The sequence below is a fragment of the Cygnus olor genome, chromosome 8, assembly GCF_009769625.2.
Source record: "Cygnus olor isolate bCygOlo1 chromosome 8, bCygOlo1.pri.v2, whole genome shotgun sequence".
Lineage (NCBI taxonomy): Eukaryota > Metazoa > Chordata > Aves > Anseriformes > Anatidae > Cygnus > Cygnus olor.
The window spans coordinates 3,128,526-3,151,261 of NC_049176.1; the positions used below are offsets into that span (position 1 = coordinate 3,128,526).

At 36.4% G+C, this 22,736-nt stretch overlaps 1 protein-coding gene across 5 annotated transcripts in view; it reads left to right on the forward strand.

Annotated features, from left to right (window-relative positions):
• Nucleotides 1-31: 31 nt before the first annotated feature.
• Nucleotides 32-22,736, forward strand: part of AGL (amylo-alpha-1, 6-glucosidase, 4-alpha-glucanotransferase) — a 36,770-nt gene continuing 14,065 nt past the window's right edge. The window contains exons 1-23 of one of the 5 annotated variants that reach the window (XM_040566249.1): nt 32-296; nt 546-695; nt 3,172-3,382; nt 4,250-4,416; nt 4,873-5,076; nt 8,993-9,174; nt 9,397-9,508; nt 9,945-10,065; nt 10,238-10,340; nt 10,431-10,528; nt 11,064-11,203; nt 13,358-13,545; nt 14,611-14,734; nt 15,775-15,938; nt 16,487-16,588; nt 16,868-17,020; nt 17,101-17,251; nt 18,358-18,482; nt 18,591-18,703; nt 18,829-18,963; nt 19,485-19,615; nt 20,116-20,252; nt 22,025-22,158. In XM_040566249.1, the coding sequence (XP_040422183.1) occupies nt 290-296; nt 546-695; nt 3,172-3,382; nt 4,250-4,416; nt 4,873-5,076; nt 8,993-9,174; nt 9,397-9,508; nt 9,945-10,065; nt 10,238-10,340; nt 10,431-10,528; nt 11,064-11,203; nt 13,358-13,545; nt 14,611-14,734; nt 15,775-15,938; nt 16,487-16,588; nt 16,868-17,020; nt 17,101-17,251; nt 18,358-18,482; nt 18,591-18,703; nt 18,829-18,963; nt 19,485-19,615; nt 20,116-20,252; nt 22,025-22,158 (3,152 nt within the window). In that variant the 5' untranslated portion in view covers nt 32-289. Of the gene's footprint in view, nt 297-326; nt 449-545; nt 696-3,171; nt 3,383-4,249; nt 4,417-4,872; nt 5,077-8,992; nt 9,175-9,396; nt 9,509-9,944; nt 10,066-10,237; nt 10,341-10,430; nt 10,529-11,063; nt 11,204-13,357; nt 13,546-14,610; nt 14,735-15,088; nt 15,213-15,774; nt 15,939-16,486; nt 16,589-16,867; nt 17,021-17,100; nt 17,252-18,357; nt 18,483-18,590; nt 18,704-18,828; nt 18,964-19,484; nt 19,616-20,115; nt 20,253-22,024; nt 22,159-22,736 lie in introns of those variants that run through there. The other 4 variants (XM_040566250.1, XM_040566251.1, XM_040566248.1 and 1 more) reach the window with 4 other exon arrangements.

The following is a 22,736-nucleotide window of genomic DNA, read 5'->3' on the forward strand; positions in this document are numbered from 1 at the left end:
GGAGGGCCCTTGGCTCTCGCGGGAGCTCGGCCGGCGCCGCCCGAGCCGATGAAGTTTATTTGTAAAACAGCGAAAAAACTGCAGGACCAGGAAGGGTTCTGCGGGGTCTGTCGCCGCTGTTGGCGAGTGTGCGAGTGACGTCTGTCCGCCCGGGGCCGCTCCTGCCCCGGCTCCTCTCAGCCTCGGCAGCCGCCGCCGCGGTCCCGCCCGTGAGTATGGCGGCCATGGGGCCCGGCGGCAGTGGGCGAGCAGGGAGAGTGACGGGGTGACAGAGTGACAGGGCGACGGGATGACAGGTGTCAGGCGTGCCCCTCCCGGAGGCGGCTCGGGGCCGGGAGCTGCTCCGGGGTGCTGCTGCCGCCGGCCGGGGGAGGGCTGAAGGCTTCCTGCCGCCCTCCTCCTCCTCCCCTTTCGCCCCATCCCCGCTCTCCCCGGGGCTGCGGAAGATGTAAGCGGCACCGGCGGCGTGAGGCGCTCCCGAGCGGCCGCCTGCTTCCCGGGCCGCCGCTGACGGGTTAGCTTCGTGTGTGTGTTCCTCCTGGCAGGGCGAGCCTCCCCCGAGCCGCAGCGAGCCTCCCGCCGCCGGAGGAGCGGCAGGCAGCCGGCAGCAGCCATGCCGAGCGGTAAGGAGACGCGGCTGCTGTACCTCAACGAGATGGAGAAGCTGGACAAGACCCTCTTCAGGCTGGAGCAAGGTGGGTCGGGGCCGGCTGAGGGCAGCTCGCCAGCAGCTCTCCGCCTTCCTCGGGCAGAGAGAGGGAGGGGGGTCAGCCTGTGGTCGTGGTTGGGGGGCTGTTGGTTTGGTTTTATTTTTCCCGTTCTTTTAATATGACACAATTTCTGGTACGGTTGCTTCCACTGCGGAGCTCTGAGGGCTCCGGTCATGGTTCACAAAACTCGAGAAATGAAGAGCAGCTGGGAGCTGTTAGTCTTCGTGTGAGGCATTTTTTACAGTCTGTGCAGGACAGAGCTTCTCTCTGTGTAACGGTGCCATGCTGACCTAAAAAAGTCCTCTTAAGTCAAACTCTGAAGTATTAATCTGCAACATGTTATGTAACACCCCATCTTTAATAAAATAGCTTTGAAATATAACGATGACACTAACTTCTTGGGAAGCCTGAGGTAACATTTCAGAATGCAGGGTCCCCAGCTCCTCCTAAATCTTCTTATCGTGCCTGTCAGATTTCTTATAGCTGTGCTATATTGGTATTGTGCCTGCATAGTAATAAGAACTTGATATTGTTTCTCTTTGAAAGTGTTCTTAAGTCTGTTTGCCCAAAAAAAAAAAAAAAAAAAAAAACTAGAACTGGGCCGCTATTATGCTGGTCATTAAATTCAGGCTAAAATTAAAGCCACTCTATTTAGAAATCATTTTTAACAATGCAGCAATATTTATTGCTCATAAATCTTTTTTGTTTTTTATTACTTGCTGTTGTTGACCCAGGAAGCTAATGTCAAAGTGGTTTAGTAGAGGAGCAAGATTTTGTTTCATGAGAATAAGAATTCTCTTCAAGTATATTGATTTCAAAATTTTCTAGCAATGTAATCTAGAAAAATGCCATTAGTGAATAAGTGCAGAGTTGACCCTAACCTCCATTATTAACTCTTCCTCCCAGTTCTGTAAATTTTATTGGAAGGAGTTGGACAGAAGTGCGTGGCTATCAGACATTCAAAATGTCTCTGCTGATGGCAGTCTCTGAGAGGGCATAGCTAATTTTGAGCACAGCATTCTTGATATCAGTATAACTGTTACAGGAAATAAGATATCGATGGCATATATCCCTGTGCTCTAATTTTAGTAATCACTGTAATAAAATGTCAGGACATTACTGTTGAGAGTGTAGTTAACCTTCCAGAAGTGATTTTTTTAATGTAAGCATTTTTTTTTTAATCAAATGAGCTTCATTTTACCTGGCAGACATTCAGATGCTAAAACCACTATTGTACCTGAAGTTTTCGGGGTAGTTGTGATTATGTTAATAAGAGAAGCTGTAAGCTTGGTGAGACTTTCGTTTAAATGTACTCAGACATTGAGATCTGATTAATATCAGATCAGAGTTGCTGGGGCTCTATTTCATGAGCAAGCATGAGTGTTATGTTGTTGTTTGTTCATGTGTTTTTTTTCCTCCAATTCAAGATGCTAGAACTTGCCACTGTTCAATTTTTTTTAGACTTTATAATTAATTATGGGTGTATTAATAATTTTGTCTCTGTACAAATATTTGGGTTTCTTTTGCTTAAAATTCTAATTTTGTAGACTATTAGGACTAGTAGCTGTGTTACTACAGTCAGCTGCATGACTAGTGTGTAACTTAGTAAAAGCCATTGTGCAAGCACTTAGACCTCTTTCAGTCATTTGAAGGGGCTCTGTAATTAGCCAGGTACCTGATGGAGGCTCTCATACCTGAAAGCAAAAACATATTCTGAAGCCTCTTGACAACACTGATTTCTTCATATCCAGCTTAGCAAACTACAGTATAATTTTAGGTCCAAATATTTTTAACTTAATTGTATTCTCTCTGTCATGGGTATCTTTAGTCTGAGTACTGCTCTTTCTGATGTGTGTGTGAGCTGCAGCACATATACAAAGCTCCCCTTGACTTGCTGAGCTCTCAGTTTAACAGTCTGTACCCTGTAGATTACACACAAGTATACGTCATTTTGCACTTGAAAGCATAAGGAATTTAGGATTAAGTGAACTTTAAATGGAGAATGGATTTGAATGGATTTGAAATATTTTGTTTTCAAATTTGTTCCTTTTTTTTTTTTCTAGATATTTTCATGGATCAGCTTAATATATAGACTTGGTAAATTTAAGATTTACCTTTTAGATTTTTTAACAATACTACATATAACAAAATGTGCATAAAAATATGTGTAGTCTAATGACCATGATCTTCTGCTGTATTTTGTTTCCTAGACTTTTTATATATCAAAGCAGAACAAATTGGAAAGGTACCATATAAGTAAAGGGAAAAAGACTTATGTGAAGTGTGCAAGGAAAAAGGTTTGGAAAGTAGGGAGAAAAGATGACCATTTGGCAAAAGGTCTTGGTAGATATATTGGTATATTTTCTTCTTAACATAATACCAGATTATAATTTTTTATTACAGAGTAGAAATAGGTAGTACTCCTGATGAGATGTCTGTGTTTTTGTTTTTTTTCCTTGAGGGTTTGAACTACAGTTCCGATTGGGCCCAACTCTTCAAGGAAAGCATGTTACCGTGTGCACTAATTATCCAGCTTCTGGAGAATTATTTGATCGCCACAAGTTCAGGACATTATCATGGCACAATCCCACAGGAAAAGAAGATGACTCTGACAAATATTGCAAGTTAGATCTCCAAATTTCTGGGTCATATCAATACTATTTCAGTCTTGGGTAAGTGAAGCACTATACTTACAGCCAAATGCAGTCTGCTCCCTTAGTTTATTTTTAAACTGAAGAAATCACTTTTAAGAAGAAAAACATAATTTTCCCCTGCATTTTTCAAATGCAAAAATTGAATCTATCGAAATCTGCTAGTGAAAGACACAGTTTTTGTGGCTAAGACTTTCTGCAAAGTCATCTGCAGAATATACAGAACAATGATCAATTTTCTGTGTGTGTTGGAAAGGCAAGACATTTTTACAAGATTTCAAAATCATCAGTATTCTAAATATCCAAGTGAGTAAGATGTGTTTTCTTCATTGCCCTGGGATGGTGTTGCCTGTCTTTCTAGCATAGAGGTTCTGTCATTTTTTATTTCATGTACTTTACTTCCTCCTTTGTGTCAACAGAAGAGAATGACTGTAATGGCCTAGTATTCTGAGCTCCTGGAAGATAGGGGCTGCTGGCTAAATTCCCTCAGGCTTAGGGCATTTAGCTCAGGTCTCTTTCTCAGGATAGTGGTCCGAATAGAGGTCTTTGTGTAAAAGGTGGGCACTTGTTTTCTTTGTTTCCATCTGTATTCTTAAAGGAGGAACCAGGGTAACAAAGGTATCACTTTTGCAGAGTTTAAAGCTCTGTAGCCTAATTGTATTCTTGTAAGCAAGTGGCGTTAACTGCAGTAGAGAGATGGTGTCTAGTAGATGAGTATCTCTTCAGTGTTTCCTGTTAGGTTCCCTGCAGTCCTTTCTCTCACCAACCCCCCTAACCAGTCTATTAAGGCACTGTATTTTTGAAATAGCTGTGCTTGTTGGATTCTGCTTCTGTAACTGACTAGTACAATGTGCATTTACTATACCAATGTAAATCAATTTCTCCTAGAAACGAGAAAAGTGGTGGAGGTTACATAGTTGTGGATCCTATTTTGCGTGTTGGAGCTGATAATCATGTGTTACCTTTGGATTGCATTACACTCCAGACGTTCCTTGCTAAGTGTCTGGGACCATTTCATGAATGGGAAGATAGGCTTAAAGTGGCAAAAGAAACAGGTAATGCCGATATGCATATTAAAGGATATACACTTTTTTTTTAATCTTGTGATGAGAAAACAAAGTTGCACTGAAGAGCTTCAGTATAAACAGTTCATTTGCCCTTTAGTTTGTAAATAAAATATTTTCCACTAGATTAAATTTAATTAACAGATTAAGTCAGTCAAATGATTTAGATATTTGCAGAAGTGCAAAAATTCTGAATTTCCCGATAATAGGAAGTTACTTTTGTCGTGTTGATTTCAGGTAGATACAGGAGTTTGTAGAAATGACAGGATGATTTTTAAAGCTTATATTAGGCAGAATTTTAAGGGGAAGATTAAGCTGAATTTACAGTGGATATTCTGGACACTAGGTTTAGATATGTGGTATACCTGTAATTTATGCTTCTGTCAATCAACTTTTTTTGACTGAAATTTTATTTTCTTATTAAATAAATGGTTTATTATTACATAGGTTACAACATGATTCATTTTACACCACTGCAGAAGCTTGGACTGTCTAGATCATGTTATTCCCTGGCTGATCAGTTAGAAGTAAATCCTGAATTTTCAAGCCATAATAAAAAATGCACTTGGAGTGATATAGGAGCTCTTGTGGAAAAAATGAAGAATGAATGGAATATGCTTTGCATCACAGATGTAGTCTACAATCATACTGGTATGATTTCTGTGTGAACAATCAAATTGGTCCTATATTTCATCATCTCCTTTAACTTCTCCCCCTCTAACACATCTTTAAGTAGTGTTTTAGCAGCTTAGTTTTTCTGTTTTTGAATCTCTCAAGTCTAGGAGAGTTCTTTACAATTACAACAGATACATCTCCATAACAGGTGTAAAATAATTTTGTATTGTAACTTGAGTGAATAGAGCCCTTCACAAAGATGAATTAATAAACTGTGTATGCATCTCTATTTTTCATAATATCATGCTTATTTTTAAGATCTGTGGTGTGCAGCGCTCACATAAATGAATGGAATCTGCATAATTAATGTATTTGGTGAACATAAACTGACTACTTTCTTGTTAAACAGGGTCATTTTTATTGCTGCTCAAATTCGGTTCTAACATGCAGATAACAAACAGAATAGGGACAAGAGGCTAGGATTAAGCAATGGAGGAAATGTTACAGCTCTGTGTGTGTTGGTGGGAAGTAGGGGGGGGTTGTTCTGTTTTTGTGTTGTTTTTTTTTTAAGCATAGATGTGCCAAAGCACTGAAGGTTTTTCATCTAATTGCAGTTCATAGCTAAAGGTATGTGTTCTGTACAGAGGGACAGTGGGCTTTTTTCAGTATGACTGATAAAGTTTAAATGATAACACTTCAATATTCATAAGCTTGATTATTTAGATAATGATATTATTTTGATTATACTGTAATCCTGAAGATCACAATAATTAGTATACATATGGCAGAGAAAACAACAAATGGCTGTGTATGTTCAAGTCACAGTCCTCTGAGATTTAAAAAACAAAACGACCACCAACAAAAATGGTTACATAGATATCTATGAATTACAAGAGTTATTTGCTTTTGTTCTTTGGTGTTGACTGTTGTCAAACATTCCTATCCAATCAATCTGCAAAGTAATATGGGCCCAGTTGTTTGCCCTATCTGTTTGTTAAAATGTTACTCTCCTAAGTGTAGTTATTGACCATATGTCTTAGGGAAGTTGGCTTTTCAACATTCTCAGCAGATAAAAAGTTCTTGCACTTTACCAACTAAAAGTCCATTTCTTTTATCATATGTTCTTGAGATCCCGTCACCTTTTTACAGTATATATTTGCATGCTACCAAGGAAAATGTTTTTATGGACAGAAATATCTAAGTCTAATTATTGTACTCCAGAATATAAGGGAAAAAGTCATATTGATATTTGGCTATGTTTGCAGAAGGACTTTATTTGGTTATATTAAGAGCTCAAATTCATTTTCAAGGGATGGATGAGTAAACTATTTTTTACGTTATATCATGGTGAAAGGATGTTTATAAGCATCTTCAAATGACCATTATTCTGACTTAAGTCATTAATCAAGCTGTATTTGATGGCTTTGTCTGCTTTCAAACTTATAAACTTGCAATAAGAATGCTGGATTTTTTTTCCCTTTCGGTTGTTCATTATCAAAACTCTTGATTTGCAACTGGCTACAGACTTTGTTAAAAGCCAAACTTAGCATAAGCAGAAATGCCTATAAATGATAAATGTCTGCTTAAGTCATGGTGTTGCATGTGGAGGTAGATATTTTACGGGCTTTTGTAATAAGAAAATTTATTAAATGTTTTTTTTCAGTTTTTTTTGTGTACAGCTTGATAAGATGGAAATTGGACTATTTTTCGCATTTTAATTGAACAGAAATTTCTAATTTAAAACCAGTTAATTCCTGCATATTAGGATGATTTAATTATAAGATATATTTCACAGACTCATTTGAATGTAAAAGATGTGAAATGCATAGTCAGTTATTTTGAGTGGATTATGGATACTGGCGCATGTTTATTAATTCCACAGCATATCTGCATTAAAAATCTAAAGCACTGTGTTGTCTCACACTAAATCCTCTAACGCTGGTAATACTAACAGCTCATGACCCCTCAGCTTACAGCAGTCATTATCATTATAGTTTCTTCTTTCTAGCTGAGACCACTGTATAAAATGGCGATGCTCCCCCACCATTCCTGCTATAAAGTCAGACAGCTCAATTTAAATGTGAGGTGGTTAAGCTGAAGTGTTGTTTTTTCTTAATTGTTTTTGTTTGTTAGTTTTGTTTTTTTACACACTGGAAAGGAGCAGAGAAAGCTTGTATAGTAGAGAAGGGTGGGAATCAGTTTTTGATGTTAACATCTCTGTTAGTTTCTAACAAAAGCCAGCATCTGTGGTCTGATGTTAAACATAACGTTGATGTATGCATTAAACTTAAACATAGATGCATCTTTGGCATGTTAGCAGGAGTATCGTAGATAGACTTGCAAACCCCGCCTGGTAACTTGGTACATGTTCACTTTTGGGGCTGCCATTCCCTTCAGAAGGGATACAGATAGTAAATCATGGTTCTTACTGCAAGAATACATTTAAATAAAAAAGAGAGAGAGAGAGAGAGAAAGGAAAGCGATCTGGTTGGCCTAGAATGGCCTTTAACAGCCTGAGTTTATTACTGCTATATGCAACTTTAAAATAAGTAAAGTGCTTTTTAGTTGTTTATGACATTTAAACCATGAAGTTCTTAACTTCCACAAATGGTTTGACCTTATAAACATGGAATTTTGCCGTAGTCATAATGGACTTTAGATATGCAGGAGGGTGTTTAGAAGAGCTATTCATACTATAGAGTGAGAGATCACACTATTTTCTTTACCTTTCATTTTTTAGTTTGAACTTCGAACTAAGCAGACTTGTTTTTTAGTTGTTAGTTGTTCTGCTATAATTTTGGGCATCTTATTTACTATTTCACTGTTTCCAATATAATAACTTGTTATATTTTTTCTCTTCTGTTAGGTGTTACTTTATTTTTCTCTGTTTTTCTAAATGTTAAGATGTGTTCTGTGAAGAACTATTTCTAAAAAAGCTTGTAAAACCTAAGCAGCAGATTTTTTCTTATGCTTTTTTGTATGTGAAGTTTTTCAATTGTTACATTCAAAAGAATATATGGAAATTATTTTCAGTTAAATTGTGTGTTTGGGACAGTTCTGAAAATGGAAAGAAATTAACTACTCAAGTCTTTTTTTTGTTATTTTTCCAGAATTAAAGTTCTCATTGCGTTATATGTATTTACTCATACCATTGTATGCATGTTATTGTCTGTATTAGAATATCATACCCATTTTCAATTAAAGGCTCTTCATATTTGAGTTCATACCTAATATTCTGCACCTATTATCATCTGGCGCTTGTTGATTCTACAGGGTTAGTTTAGAAAGTAGACACATCAGTTAGTGTTAGTGAACATGTTAGTGTTCAGTTTGTATGCACCAGAAGGTGTGCTCATCTTCCCGCGTGACCCTCAGTGGCACCCCTTCCCACCACTGTGCTTTTCATCATTTACACAAGTGTCAGAGCTAATCCATTCTTAAATGTCCATTTTACTACATTTTTTGCTAATTGTTTCTTGGAGTGCATGTGAGTGCTCCTGGTGTCTTGTTCTCTGTGTGTGTAGCATCTGATAGGGTTAAGAATAAAAATATATATAACACCTTAGGCCATCAATAATTTTGGTTTGGGATGTATGTTTTGTTTTTAATACACACAGGGGGTTTACACATCCATTATTTCATTTACTTCCAGCAACACAAATGTGTTTTTTTCCTGAAGCGTTTTAGGACTGGTGGTACTATTATATATTTTTATGTAACTAACAAAAATTTTCTCTGCAATTGACTGCACTGCAAAATAAATAGCTATCAGTGATGCACAGATCTGCATAAGACATTATTTCCTATTAGCATGGAAAACTTCAGTTGAAATGTGAACTGCTTAAACATGACATAGTACCTTAGCTTCCTGGTGTTAAGATTTTTGTGTAAAACAATTGAGTATTCAGCTTGTGTACTTTTTTTCCCCCCCCCCCCGCCTTTCTTGAATAAGCTACTAACAGTGAGTGGCTCAGGATGCATCCAGAATGTGGCTATAACCTTGTGAATTCTCCTCACCTGAAGCCAGCTTGGGTCTTAGATAGAGCTCTGTGGCACTTGACCTGTATGGTGGCTGATGGAAAGTGTATTGATAAAGGGGTCCCTCCGTTGATTGAAAATGATCATCACCTGAATGTAAGTAAATGAGAATTAAGTATGTGGCAATGAACATTGTAAATAGCTGAATAAACCTTGAACAGTTCTAAGGTTGTGGAAATGCACAGAATATATACTTTGCAGATATATTTATTGAAATAATCCCTCATTTCACTATTTTTTTCCGAACAAAGCACTTATCTTTTTTTGTGTGTTTATATTAATCATGAACATTAACTGACACAATTTTTATTTTTACAGTGTGTCCGTAAAATAATTTGGGAAGAGATATATCCAAAAATTAAACTGTGGGAATTTTTCCAAGTGGATGTTAATAAAGCTGTGGAACAATTTAAAACCCTTCTAACTCAAGGTAAAGAAAGAGTGTGTTGCTGGAACAGGTGGATTCTTTATGTATAATTCAATAAACCTTATAGGTAAACTTAAAAAAAATAGCTGGAAAATAAAAATAATCCAATTTTTGGGGAGGTATGAAAAATCTACCATGCTGATAAGAGCATGCAAGAATGTTCTGAGGAACGGTAAAGCATTTGAAGACTGTGCTTCATAGTCTGGGAAATAAATAACAAAAATTCTTTTTTTTTGTTTTTGCCAGGATTCAATATTGTAACTGAGCACAGATGTTTTTGAGTAGCCAGCTGTCAGATCTTAAATATTTTTTTCCTTTGCGCCACTCTATAACCTTTGGTCTACCCATATATTACTTATGCTCAAACTGTAAAAGTTGTGTGTCTTTTAAATGTAATTTCTATTTTCACTTTGTGAATAGTTTTCTATTTTGTCCTCAGGCAAAATGAGCACTAAATCTGATCCAAATCAACATCTTCAAATAGTTCAGGACCCTGATTATAGACGATTTGGCTGTACTGTAGATATGAATATAGCATTGGCAACATTCATACCGCACAGGTATTGTAATATTAATCAGAAGTTAAAATTGCAAGTGAAGTTAAATTTACAAAACCAAATAAATATTTTTTTCAGAGATAGGAAAAATCTTTTTTTTTTTTAATTCATTTTAATTATGTGTTTTAAAACTAAATTATTTCAATTGTTCTCTGCTTTGTATCTTCTTGCTAAGCAATGGACCAGGAGCAATAGAAGAGTGTTGTAACTGGTTTCGCAAGAGGATTGAGGAACTGAATGCTGAGCAACACAGACAGATTAATCACCATCAAGAGCAGGTCTTATAACTTCTGTGTTTTAATGTTGAATTGCTTTAAATTGCAAATATATTCAGGCATTCTAATAATGCATAATTTAATTACTTCTAGGCAGTCAATTGTCTTGCGGGGACTGTGGTTTATGAACGACTGTCTGGTCATGGTCCTAAACTGGGTCCTATTAGTAGAAAATATCCTTTAGTTACCAGGTATTGTTTTTTTGTTGTTGTTGTTGAAAACTATTAGTCTATCCAGGGAAAGTGAGTTCAAAGTTAATTAAAATAAACATAAGTGCAACTATATTTTCTTTCCCATAGATAAATGCCACTTTATCAATGAGATGACTGTTTTTTAAAGCAACAATAATAACTCTTTATTAAATAAATGTGACTTAAGGCAGCTTGAAATAATACTCAGAGCACAATGAAGCCTTACATAGTGCTAATTTCTCTTGTGGATGGAACAGGAGTGGAACTAGGAAAGTCTGATATATTTGATGCCATTAATGTATCTGAAGGGTCGAGGCTTTAGTCTTACACTACCAGCTGGCACCAAGGTAGTGGCAGCACCTGTCCTTTCTCCTTCAAAACATGATACAAAATAGAAAACTCACCATCATTTATAGTCTGACAGCTGCCTTCTTGTATCTTTTGTCTACAAGTCAGTTCATAGCAAATATTTTAATTTCTAAGACAATGGATTTTGGTTTATTTCTCTTTTTTGAATTATTTGTTAATTCCATAGGTATTTTACTTATCCATTCAAAGACCTGACTGTGGAGGAGGAAGAAGCTATGATACATCACCCAGAAAAAGCTTGCTATTTCATGGCCCATAATGGATGGGTTATGGGTGATGATCCTCTTAGAAACTTTGCAGAACCAGGTTTGTAAAAGAAATTTGAATCATTTTGTAAATGTTTTGATATTATAGCCAAAGCAAATATTACTTTATTTAGTCTAATTTTCCCATATATATTCCTGTGAAGTTGAAAAAGCAGAATAGCAAGCAGATACTCACTTTATAGCACTTCTATTTCCCATTCAGCATACAGAAGGTCAGTTGTAAAAACTGGAATTTGAGATACAGCGTCACAAGGTATGAGAGGGAAATTATCAGCTTTCTGTCAGTGAAAGGGAGACATCCCGCCTCCCCTACTTCTGTCATTGTTGCTTACCTTGCACTGTTTCAACACCACTACTAGTTGGCATTTTCATAAGGCATCAGAAAACTAGTACGATAAAAAGATTAATGGTATTTTGCTGCATTAGTGAGCAAAACCTGGCTTCTTGAAAAGTCCGGTGTGTGCATGTCAGGCAGTGGAAAGGTGGGCACCTGAGATGATGTTGAGATCGGACAGGGAAAGAGACAGTAGAGAGGGACTCTCTGCTCTCCTCTCAGCATCAGCATTGAAGAAGTAGGTCACCCCAGCTACATGTGGAGCTGCACCATGGTGAAGTCTCTCTCAGCATAACTGTAGGTCGAAACATGTTGAAAATTGCATTGATATGCTATTGTAAAATTGCTGGTAGTCATTATCTAACAGAAAAGCTATATAATTAATTTTTGAATTAGCTCACAGATAATCTCTTTGTGTTTTGGGAATGAGAGTGTGTGCTTTCTTCAAAACCCTCAAATATATTTGAACTTGAATAAAGATTACCTATCCAATCCAATTTTTTGTTAGATTCTTTTCAGGGCAGAAGGAATGGGTTGAGAGTTTTCAAAGTAATAGTCAAATATTACAGAGTTACTCTCTGAGGTTTAATTCTTTTTTTTCAATTTGTCTTAGTACTTAAAAAAAAAAAAAAGTTTTTTTTTGGGGGGGGCAGAATGAGATTAGATAGTATTTTATGCTATGTCAAGCTTCAGTTCCAGTTGAGGACAAAGCTGTCTTTCTCCACAGAGACCAAACTGATCTATTTTTCTATTCTTTGTAGCCTGTATTCTGCATCAGAATAGAAAGGCCCATTCTTATGCTCACAAAGGGGAAGGGTCGCTAATGACTGAGCTGAATATATTGATATTAGTGTTAAAACCTAACTGCTAACAGTGATCTGCTTCTCCCTGAAGGTAGACATCTAAGTTTGCTCTAGGTATTTGTCGGCCCTGCATTAGGGACACCTTCACTATGTGATTCATAACACTTGTGTATGCAGGCATGGTCAAGAAAATTAATCCACTTAAGTACGTGGATTGCTTGTGAAGGTAAGATAGGGTGTGAATTTGCCGTGCAGTAAAATATTACATTCTAACTATTCTGAGGACAGTACTGATATCCAGTAAAAACAAGGCTGGCAAGTCTTGTTTTCCAACTTGCTTTGTAAACTGAATCAAACAAAGGCCAGTTTAATTGTAATTAACAACATCCATCCAAGAGTTTTGCTGAGTCTGCTTTAGAAGCTAATCTGTTTGGTAGTTCAGAGTGATATGTGTTGGCAAATGCCTTATGTTTGCAAAATAATCTGCAGACGTTTCAATGCCTTGTTGTTGTTGTATTTCCCCTTCACATAGAGAAAGTCAAAAATATTTCATAGGTGCTTTTGTTGAGTTGCCTGGGCACATTTTTTCATTCCTTAGGTCACTGATTTTAGTTACTTTATCTAAATTCCATTACTGAGTTTTCTCTCTTAATTGGTCTGTGGCTTTTTGAATGCTGTGTAATTGTGTTCCACATTTGTAGTCTCAGCTGGAATATTGTGTGCCATAAAGCAGCATGAAAAGATGGTATGGAAAGGCACAAGTATAGTAACTGGAAAAACAAATGCAACTGGTTCTACCCTAGTAGCAGCATAGCTACATGGACATAAAAATTTGCTTTCTTTGGATGTGCACTATTCATATTTCCTTGGAGTAGTCTGAAATTATACATCAGTATAAAGTATATAGATTTTGAGTTGATACTGTTATTGTTAGAATTTTTACTCATCATCACAGCATTCTCCTACTCTTAAGAAGTAGAAAACGAATTGCCACATCTTCATTTTGGTCCACATTCTGTTCTATAGCTCTATTGTAGTGATTTTTTTTCCCTTACAGGTTCAAATGTTTACTTGAGAAGGGAGCTTATTTGCTGGGGAGACAGTGTGAAACTGCGTTATGGGAACAAACCTGAAGACTGCCCATACCTCTGGGCACATATGAAAAAATACACTGAAATCACTGCCAAATATTTCCATGGCATTCGTCTTGACAACTGTCACTCAACACCTATTCACGTAGCTGAGGTACGCAAAATTAAACACATTTATGATAAAGCAGTTTCTGACTGTGAAATAAGTTCTGCACTGCTTCTACAAAATCTGTAGAATCTACATGGCAGAGTGAATGAATTTTCTTGATAAAGTTTTTTGACTGGCAATGTTTAGATATGGTTTCAGCTACTTTGAACAGTTAGCAAAATGGTATAGCTATTGTATGTCTCCATTCTCCATTTCAGCTGAGATTCTGTAGACACTGATGGGCATGGGTAACTTTTCCATCGTGTATCTGTGGACTGAAGTGCAGTCACAGCCAGTATCTAGTATGTCAGTACTAGACTTGGTCATTTCCAAGACCTGGATGGCAAACAAACACTGATACTTTCCTGTATGTTTTGCTGTTGATGAAATAAACAGAAAGTGTTTTACATTCCAGAATTTAAAAGTTGGTAAAGAACACCTACAAAAAGTTCAGTCAGTCAGGATTATTGCTAACATTTATCACTTATTGTTTCCCAGTAAGTTCCCAGCTGACTACATCCAGAAATTGTACTTAATTAGTAAAATATCTTTATATAGATTTGAGTTCTGCAAAGTCGTAGCTTGGGTACAGAGCTTCCCTAAATCTGTGAAGAGCTCCCTTAAATCAGTTTATGCATCCACACCAAAGCTGTAAGTGACTCTTAAATGCAGCCATTTTCAAAACTTCTGCCATTCTTTCACTTGTTACTATTTTTTGAATGGTAACCTCAAAGGCTTTAACCAAAGTCCTGCAATAATTTCTTATTTTGACAGATATCTCTCTTATCCAACCTTTTGTTCTTGCATTTTGAGTCAAATTTTTGTTTAAAAACCAAGTTAATTAGCTTAAAATCTTCAGAAGATTTTCTAGAATTATTCAGATAATCTACAGATCTCTATAAAATAAAAACATAATTTTATGAATGCTACCTGTTAGTAATAATTTTTATGAACTGCATGTGTTAAGAACTCATCTATGTTTGGTTAAGATTCACATCAATGATTGCATATATGTAGCTGACAATGGATGACTTCCATTAAATATCATTAAATATGTATTATGATCTATAGGAGATGCTAGCAACAGCCAGATCAGTCAGACCTAATCTTTATGTGATAGCTGAACTCTTCACGGGCAGTGAGTACATTGACAATGTTTTTGTCAACCGCCTGGGAATTACCAGCCTGATTAGAGGTACAATAAGCAGTTGAAAGTTATAAAGGATTGTCATGTATGGTTCAGAGTTTTTAATGTGACACTAACATTGGTATGCTTTTTTTCCTTACATATTTACGTTCTTTGCTTATGCAATTATCTTTTCTTTGTGTTGTATTTAATTTCTATGTTGTATCCTAATTCTTGATTTTTGCTTATGTTTGTGTCATCCTCTGTAACTCAACTTTTTTTTTAATTCCTTAATTTTGGCTTTCTATTTGTCCTTGCTGCATGGCATTTTCCTATTGTCAATCCCTGCCTAGCTTTGAAACTTGTCCACTTTTGTGTCTACCTTTCCCTTTTCTGTGGCTTTTTTGGCTGTGCTTTTTGCAGTACATGCTGGACACAGCTAGAAAATTGCGAGCAGATTTGTTTGTAGTGGCTGAGCTGTTCACAGGAAATGAGGAGCTGGACAATATCTTTGTGAATAGGCTGGGCGTTACCTCCTTAATAAGAGGTAGGCTTGCTGTATATGTGGTGTCTTTCCAACCAGAGATTATAGAGGATGTACTTTTTCCAAAGAAATGTTTGCTTCTGGATTATGCACTTTTAGTTTCATACTCAATGTAATAAGAAGCACAGTTCTTGTATTGTGGCTTTCTGATACTCAGCAAAAAATACAGTACTAGCTGTAAATCAAGAAAAAATGTCCTACATTAATTTACAGAAGGTTAAATATTTCACTTGTATTCTAGTGAGAGAAGAAAAAGCTGTAGCACAGCTCTGCTATGCAAGTGCTGCATCGTGTCTGATTTTTGTTGCATGAATTTCTTAAGTCCGCTGGGGAAACCATTGCAGATTTTTGCTTTTTTTTTCCTCCCTTCCTTACCTTCCCATATTATAGCAAACAGAATATTTCAAAGTTGGGTATCTACATTGGAGAATCAAGTTGTACTGTGATATTTTTTTTAATGACTGAACACACCAAAATAACAAATGTAAAATGCTGCATTAACATCTCTCTGCATGCTGTACTATATGATAGTTATTCTTATGCAAACACCTATTTTCTTCTTTAGAGGCAATGACAGCTTATAATAGCCATGAGGAGGGAAGGTTAGTTTATCGTTTTGGAGGTGAACCTGTTGGCTCTTTTGTTCAGCCACGTTTGAGACCTCTGATGCCAGCTATTGCTCATGCACTGTTCATGGATATTACACATGATAATGAGTGTCCGATTCAGGTGAGCATTTAAACTGGAAACCAAAGTTTATGTTTAATCTTTTCTAAATTGATGTTTCTGAACCATGGGAGGGCTTGATGCAGACTGGATGCTTTTTTTTTTTTTTCTTTCTGAGTGATATGTAGGAAAAACGTTTCAGATCAAGTTTTTATCCAATGAATAACATTTTATAACAAGTTCCACTGAATTTCAAGGCTTTGTCCTTTAAGGGAAAAGGTATACAAAGCTATTTAATGAGCTTTTTTGACTTTTTCATTTCAGTTGCTGTAAGCAGTTCTGTCTCTTATTGTTCATCCATTCTCCTAAGCTCCTGTTTTACAGGAGAGGATGAGAAAGACAGCGGTGTGAACTGGAGTGGGTTTTTAAGGGGTACTCTTAAGTTGCTTTTGTACTGTATTTGTAGTGATTTTTTTCAGTAAATCTATTATGATCAAGAAAATTATGATCAGCAGTTGTTTCCTCTGTTAAACTGAGTATATCTTACATATGGTGAATTGGGAGGGATGAATTATGGATTTAATTCATTTTCTATTTATTTTTTAACCTAGCACCGATCTGCATATGATGCTCTTCCCAGTGCAATGATTGTTTCCATGGCATGCTGTGCTACAGGAAGCACCAAAGGTTATGATGAACTTGTACCACACCAGGTCTGTGTTTTACAGTTTAATTCCAAAATTACTTGATTCTTGCCCTATGATATATTTTTTAATATTTGGGGGGGGAGGGGAGGGGAGGAGTTATTTTGGTTGGTTTTGTGGTGGTGGTGTATTTGATGGTGAGTTTAGTGTTTTTTGTTTTGTTTTTTGGTTACCAAGCAGTTTACTAGCTAGCATTACTTAAGATCATCCAATTTCATTATATAGTTGGAACCTCCAGTTCTTTTTTTAGAGTGGCTGATATTTGCTAAAATCTTAATATCTTTACAGATATCTGTAGTATCTGAAGAGAGATTTTATGCAACATGGAATCCAGCAGCACACCTGACTTCTGGTGAAGTTAATTTCCAAACAGGAATTCTAGCAGGAAGGCTGGCCATAAACAGGCTGCATCAGGAGCTGGGGGCTAAAGGCTTTAATCAGGCAAGATATGAGGGTAACATTGTGATTTTTCTATATTTATAGTCTGAGTGAGCACAGTTGTAATAGTATACCTTTTCTAGGTGTATGTAGATCAAGTTGATGAAGATATAGTGGCAGTGACAAGACATTGCCCTAACACACACCAGTCTGTTGTGGCTGTAAGTAGAACTGCTTTCAGGGATCCGAAGACTTCCTTCTACAGTAAAGAAGTACCTGAAATGTGTATCCCAGGTAATCAGATCTCTTTTCAAGGGAGGACAGGTGTACATAAAAATCAAGTCATTCCAATTCCATATTTTCCAACCTTGAGTGTGTGAAATCAATATGAGAATTTGCAGTATGTAACATTTCTTATGTATGTACTAACATGTATGCCCCAAAAGTGGTGACACAGTAAGAAACTTGCTTAGGGTTTTCAAAGGCATTCTTATTGAGTACACTTTCTGCTGTAAGTTTGCCATGTACATGTGTTTGTGAAATGGTAAGAACTAGTTAACAGAGGAAGGTGATTAGTTTTACAGGGTAAAGGGAGGAAATTGCTATTTGTAAAGTGTTACTGATTCAAAAAAAAAAAAAAGCCAAAATCTCATCATCTTTGTGGATGTCACTGCTATTTACCTTTCTTATTTACAACTATTTTTTGTGGGTTTAAAATACATTTCAATAAGAAACAACATTGGACTGCAAAAGCTAATATAAACATAGGTGATAATTGATTAAATATACAAGGTATTTGCAGCTTAATAGCAGCGAAGAATACATCTTACCTCTGCTGTATTTCTGAAGAGCAGCTTTCCATACTGGCTTTTTGTGTTATCCAGGTCTGTATGTGTGTCTGTGTTTAAGTCAGTCACATTTGTATGTGAAGACCATGACAAGTGTCTACAGGACTTGTACACCTTAGTTTGTAGATTATTTAGAGAACAGAGGAAATTATTTGAATATTAATATAAGTTTTCACACTCTGAAAATACACTATCTGTATCTGCAGTTTAGAAACTAGTCTAATACAAAGTCTCCTAAAAAATAGGAAGGAAACTAACTAGAAACAAACTAACTAGAGCTGATCAGTAAAAAGCAGGCTCTAACTGGTGATTGATTTCATGGTTAATTTATTATAAAATAAAAAATTGCAGTTTTAAATACAACCCAGATGATGAATGCGTAATGAATGCTTATGGAATGTTTATAGCACTTACCCACGTGTTTTGTCACCTTGTTATTCTTCAGTTGTACAACTGAGTTGCATTTTACATTATTTCTTTAGTTTTAGGATTTGCTTTACGTTTGCAAAAGAATCTATATTAACAGCTACAACATAATTTGACTTTTCTTAGGGAAAATTGAAGAAGTAGTACTTGAGGCTAGAACTATTGAGAGAAATACTAATCCTTACAAAAAAGATGAACGTTTTATAAATGGATTGCCTAACTTCACAGTGGAACTCAGAGAGCACATTCAGGTAATTAGCCTTATTCACCCATGTTCTGATGTAATATTTTGTCATTTGTGATGTTTTATATTAGAAAATACATTGAATTTCAGTTGCCAATATGTTTTCTCTTCTAAGATTAAAGACAGTAAAATTATAAAGCAAGCTGGAACTGCCATAAAAGGGCCAAATGAATTTGTTCAAGAAATAGAATTTGAAAATTTAACACCAGGAAGTGTAATAGTATTCAGGTACGTCATGATAATTGCCAAATAGCTGTGTTAGTTAAAATAGAATGATAGGATTCTTTGTTTTGAGACTTAGGAAGAGTTATTTTAAGCGCTACATTCCTACAAATTATGCATTCGTATTTCAGAGTTAGTCTTGATCCAAAGGCACAAGAGGCTGTTGGTGTACTCCGTAGTCATCTGATCCAGTTCAGTCCTCATTTTAAATCTGGAAGTCTTCCTGATGATCATTCAGCACCCATATTAAAAACACTATTTTCTTCGTAAGTATTCTTTAGATTTCTGAAGTAGAACTGAGAAAGACACAGTAAGAGCAAAGATCTGTACATTTAAAAGAAGGATTTGTTGCTGTTGTTGTTTCTATAGACAGATTTGGATCGTCAGATTGTTATAAAAATTCTGAGATACTCTTTTTATATGTATAAGACTAAAGAGGGTTAATACTTAAAAGGTTCCCAGGCTCTTTTGTTCATGTTCAGTGTAACTGCTGCTTAAAGTAGACTTCCTAACATGGAGTGCTTGTCAGTGTTGGGGTATGATTGTTACAGGGTTTGTGCTTAATCTCTTAATATGGTATTTCTAAATAGACTCAGAAACATCTGAGCAGCACTACTCAGAACATATGAAAATTCAGGCTCTTAATTTTCTAGGTTAAGTGGTGAGGGAGTTTTATGTATTTAATTGTTTTAATGCAAGTCTGCAACTAGAATTGTTTGTAAAATCCTCTCTGTATTTCCATGCAAATGTTGTTTTTGGGTTTGTATTTTTTTCATCTTTATTTCAGAATTGCCTCTAAACTAAGTTTGGCAGACCTAAATCAAGTGCTGTATAGGTGTGAGGCAGAAGAACAAGAAGATGGTGGAGGTTGTTACAATATACCAAACTGGTCACCACTGAAGTATGCAGGCCTCCAAGGTAATAGTTTCAGCATTACATTTTTCTGTCATGGAAAGGGTAAAATATAGCAGCTCAATTTAGATCATACCTTAGTACTGTTTAATGGCTAGTGCTACTGCTTGGATAAAAAACAGTATGTTGTTTCTGCTTGACCATGGTAATCGGCGTTATACTCCAGGAAATCAAATCATCACAACATAATTAAACAAGAATGTCTTTTTTTAATACTGTGGGGGTTGCAAAATTAATTTCAATATATGTTTTAACACCAGTGCTCTGTCATTTAAAAAAAAAATTAATTAATTAATCAGACACATGAATTCCATCATGCTACTTATTCCGCAGTGGGTTTTGTGACTGTCTGGGATGTACTCTAAGGAAACTGTGAGTTGTATCCTAACTCACTGTAGATGAAGAAAAGTATTATAGTTAAAGCCAGTTAATATATCTGTTGCACTGTAGCTTTTCCTCTGGGTAATCATGTGTCCTTTAATACTGAATTGGGTTTGTACCTTCAGGGTTAATGTCAGTAATGGCAGACATTAGACCAAAGAATGATTTGGGCCACCCATTTTGTGATAATTTAAGATCTGGAGATTGGATGATTGATTATGTCAGCAATCGTCTGATTTCACGTGCTGGAGCCTGCTCAGAAGTGAGTAAAAATATATATTTGGTGACTTGGGGATTTCAAATGACTGCTTTGCTTCTTTTTCAATTATTACAATGTTTTTAAGTTCAGTCTGTCTCTAAAGTATTTATTGTCGAGGCAATTTCTTCTAGAAGATTAGACCATTAATATGTTTTTCTTCCCTCTTCTCAATGCTATTTAAGAGTAGGTTGCAAAAGGGAGACGGAAAATATTTAGGGCCTGAAGGGTTCCTTCTGTTTACTACCTTTCGCTCAAATGAAAATGAAGTAACCATCTTTTTAAGTGACTACTTTTAAAAGGGGGCCTAAATACCACTGAGGCATACATGATTGTGATACAGTTATGGTAAGACTGCACAGCCAGGCGCTGAGAAAATGGGATTTGCCCCATCCTGGCAGTGTTTAAAGACAGACTGGATGGGGCTTTGAGCAACCTGGTTGAGTGGAAGGGGAGTTGGAACCCCTCATGGTGGGGGGGTTGGAACTAGATGATCCTTAAGGTCCCTTCCAACCCAAACCATTCAATGATTTATGAAGATTCAAGTTACCTGTCTTATAACTCAGTCCTTTACTTTCCTACAAGGCAATTCCTTCATTCATTTCACAAGAGAAAGACATGATTTAGGTAACCAAGGTGATGAATTTAATAAGAAAGAGTAACATTCTTACTTTGCTTTGGTCCTGAAGCCAAGCGTACTGATATAAAGCAGAAGAAAAGATAAAGCTGTTGAATGTTGTACTGAAGTAAATGATGGCTCTGACTTCAGTGATGGGAGCTTGATGAAAGCAAGTTAGTCTGATAGTAGCCAGACTCGGTGCTCTTTCAAGGTTGTTGCTTATTTTGTCTGCATATTTTTGTTTTGAGTTCTTAATTTGCAGTGTTTCTTTCTGTTCTGCAGAAAATATGAAGTAGCAATAGCTATATCAAAGTCACGTGAAACTAAATTTTACAATTTCAGTGTTTACATAGGTAATTTTCCCTCTAATTTCTAGGTTAAAAGTATAGCGTTATATGTAATACAATGACATGTACTTCACCATCTATACAGTCTTCTTCTGCAGGTTTTCAATCTTTAGTGGCAGTGACTTTATAGTAGGTTGTCATGTTCTACTTTAACAGTACTGGAAGGAAAGAAAATAAATACTTTCAGGTGTCAACTATTTTGCCATGAAACGAAGATGGTGAAGCTCAAGAATCTTAAGTCACAGACCCAGATCAGTAGCCATTTGCACTAGTGGCCACACATTATTCAGTCTTCGATAATTTTTCACTCCCTTGTCTCAAGCTTCATCTGTTCAGTCTTGTCTTTTTTTTAATCAATGAGAAACCTCCTTCCCACACTCAGGTCATAGTGACAGCTTCTGAGTTGTATCTTCCCTTTGTTTCTTAGTTTTAAAAACTTGTTTGTGAAAATGTACTATTTGCAAGAAATTTCTTTCCGTAGTTGCTGTTCTTGCCCATTTGTCATTGAACAATATAACATTTTTCCCTACCATTCTTAGAGTTTGGCTGAAGTTTTGGAGCAGGGGGATACAGCAATTCTGCCACAAATATCTAGCACGGAATGCTTCTTGAATATGAATGGTTGCATGGTAGTGGTGATACTAGTAACTGGCAATAACGTCATCTGTGTGATGGACAAGCATAATTTGGATATATAATATAATCTGTTCAAAATCTGTCATAAATATTTTAACTAGGTGGATCTTAAAAGCACTGGTTTTGAACCCCATTGTTATCAAGTGTTATCAGCTTCTAATATTATATTTTAATAGGTTGGTAAATGGTTGAAGGCCATGTTTACCTATTTAAAGAAAATTCCACGTTACCTTATCCCATGTTACTTTGATGCCATATTAGTGGGTGCATACACAACGCTTCTGGACGTGGGATGGCATCAGATGTCTAGGTATGCTTGGCATGTCAGATTTGTAAAAATCTGTAAATTGCACCTTTTATGTTTTATCTGTTGGAGAACGTCATTAGAATATTTTCATATTTGTGCTATCGAATGGAAAATGGTGAAAATGGTAGTGAAAATCAATCTTCTAATAGCAGTGGCTTGGAAGTTTGAGAGTTCAGATGTCTGTCCTGGATTTGAATTTATAACTACTGCTGGCATCGTGTAGGGGATGAAACATTAGGCCAGAATTTCCCTGCAATGTTTCAGAAACTTTCTTGCTACGATCTTAGTGAAACTGCAATGCTTCCTTAAAGTTTGGAGGAAAAAGAAAATACCAGATTGTACTTGTTGTTGATGCTTTGTTCAACCTAAATAAAAAACACAGCACAGTACCAGCCACTAGGAGGGAAATTAACTCTATCCTAGCTGAAATTAAGACAGTTTCTTTTATAAGACCTTTTATAAGACCTTTTTATAAGACCTTTAATTATCCTTCATATCTTTGCTTACTTTGCTTACTTCTGGAAATTGTTTGAACTTCAGTGTCATTTCTTGGAAAGGGAAAGAAGGTTGATTTAATAGAG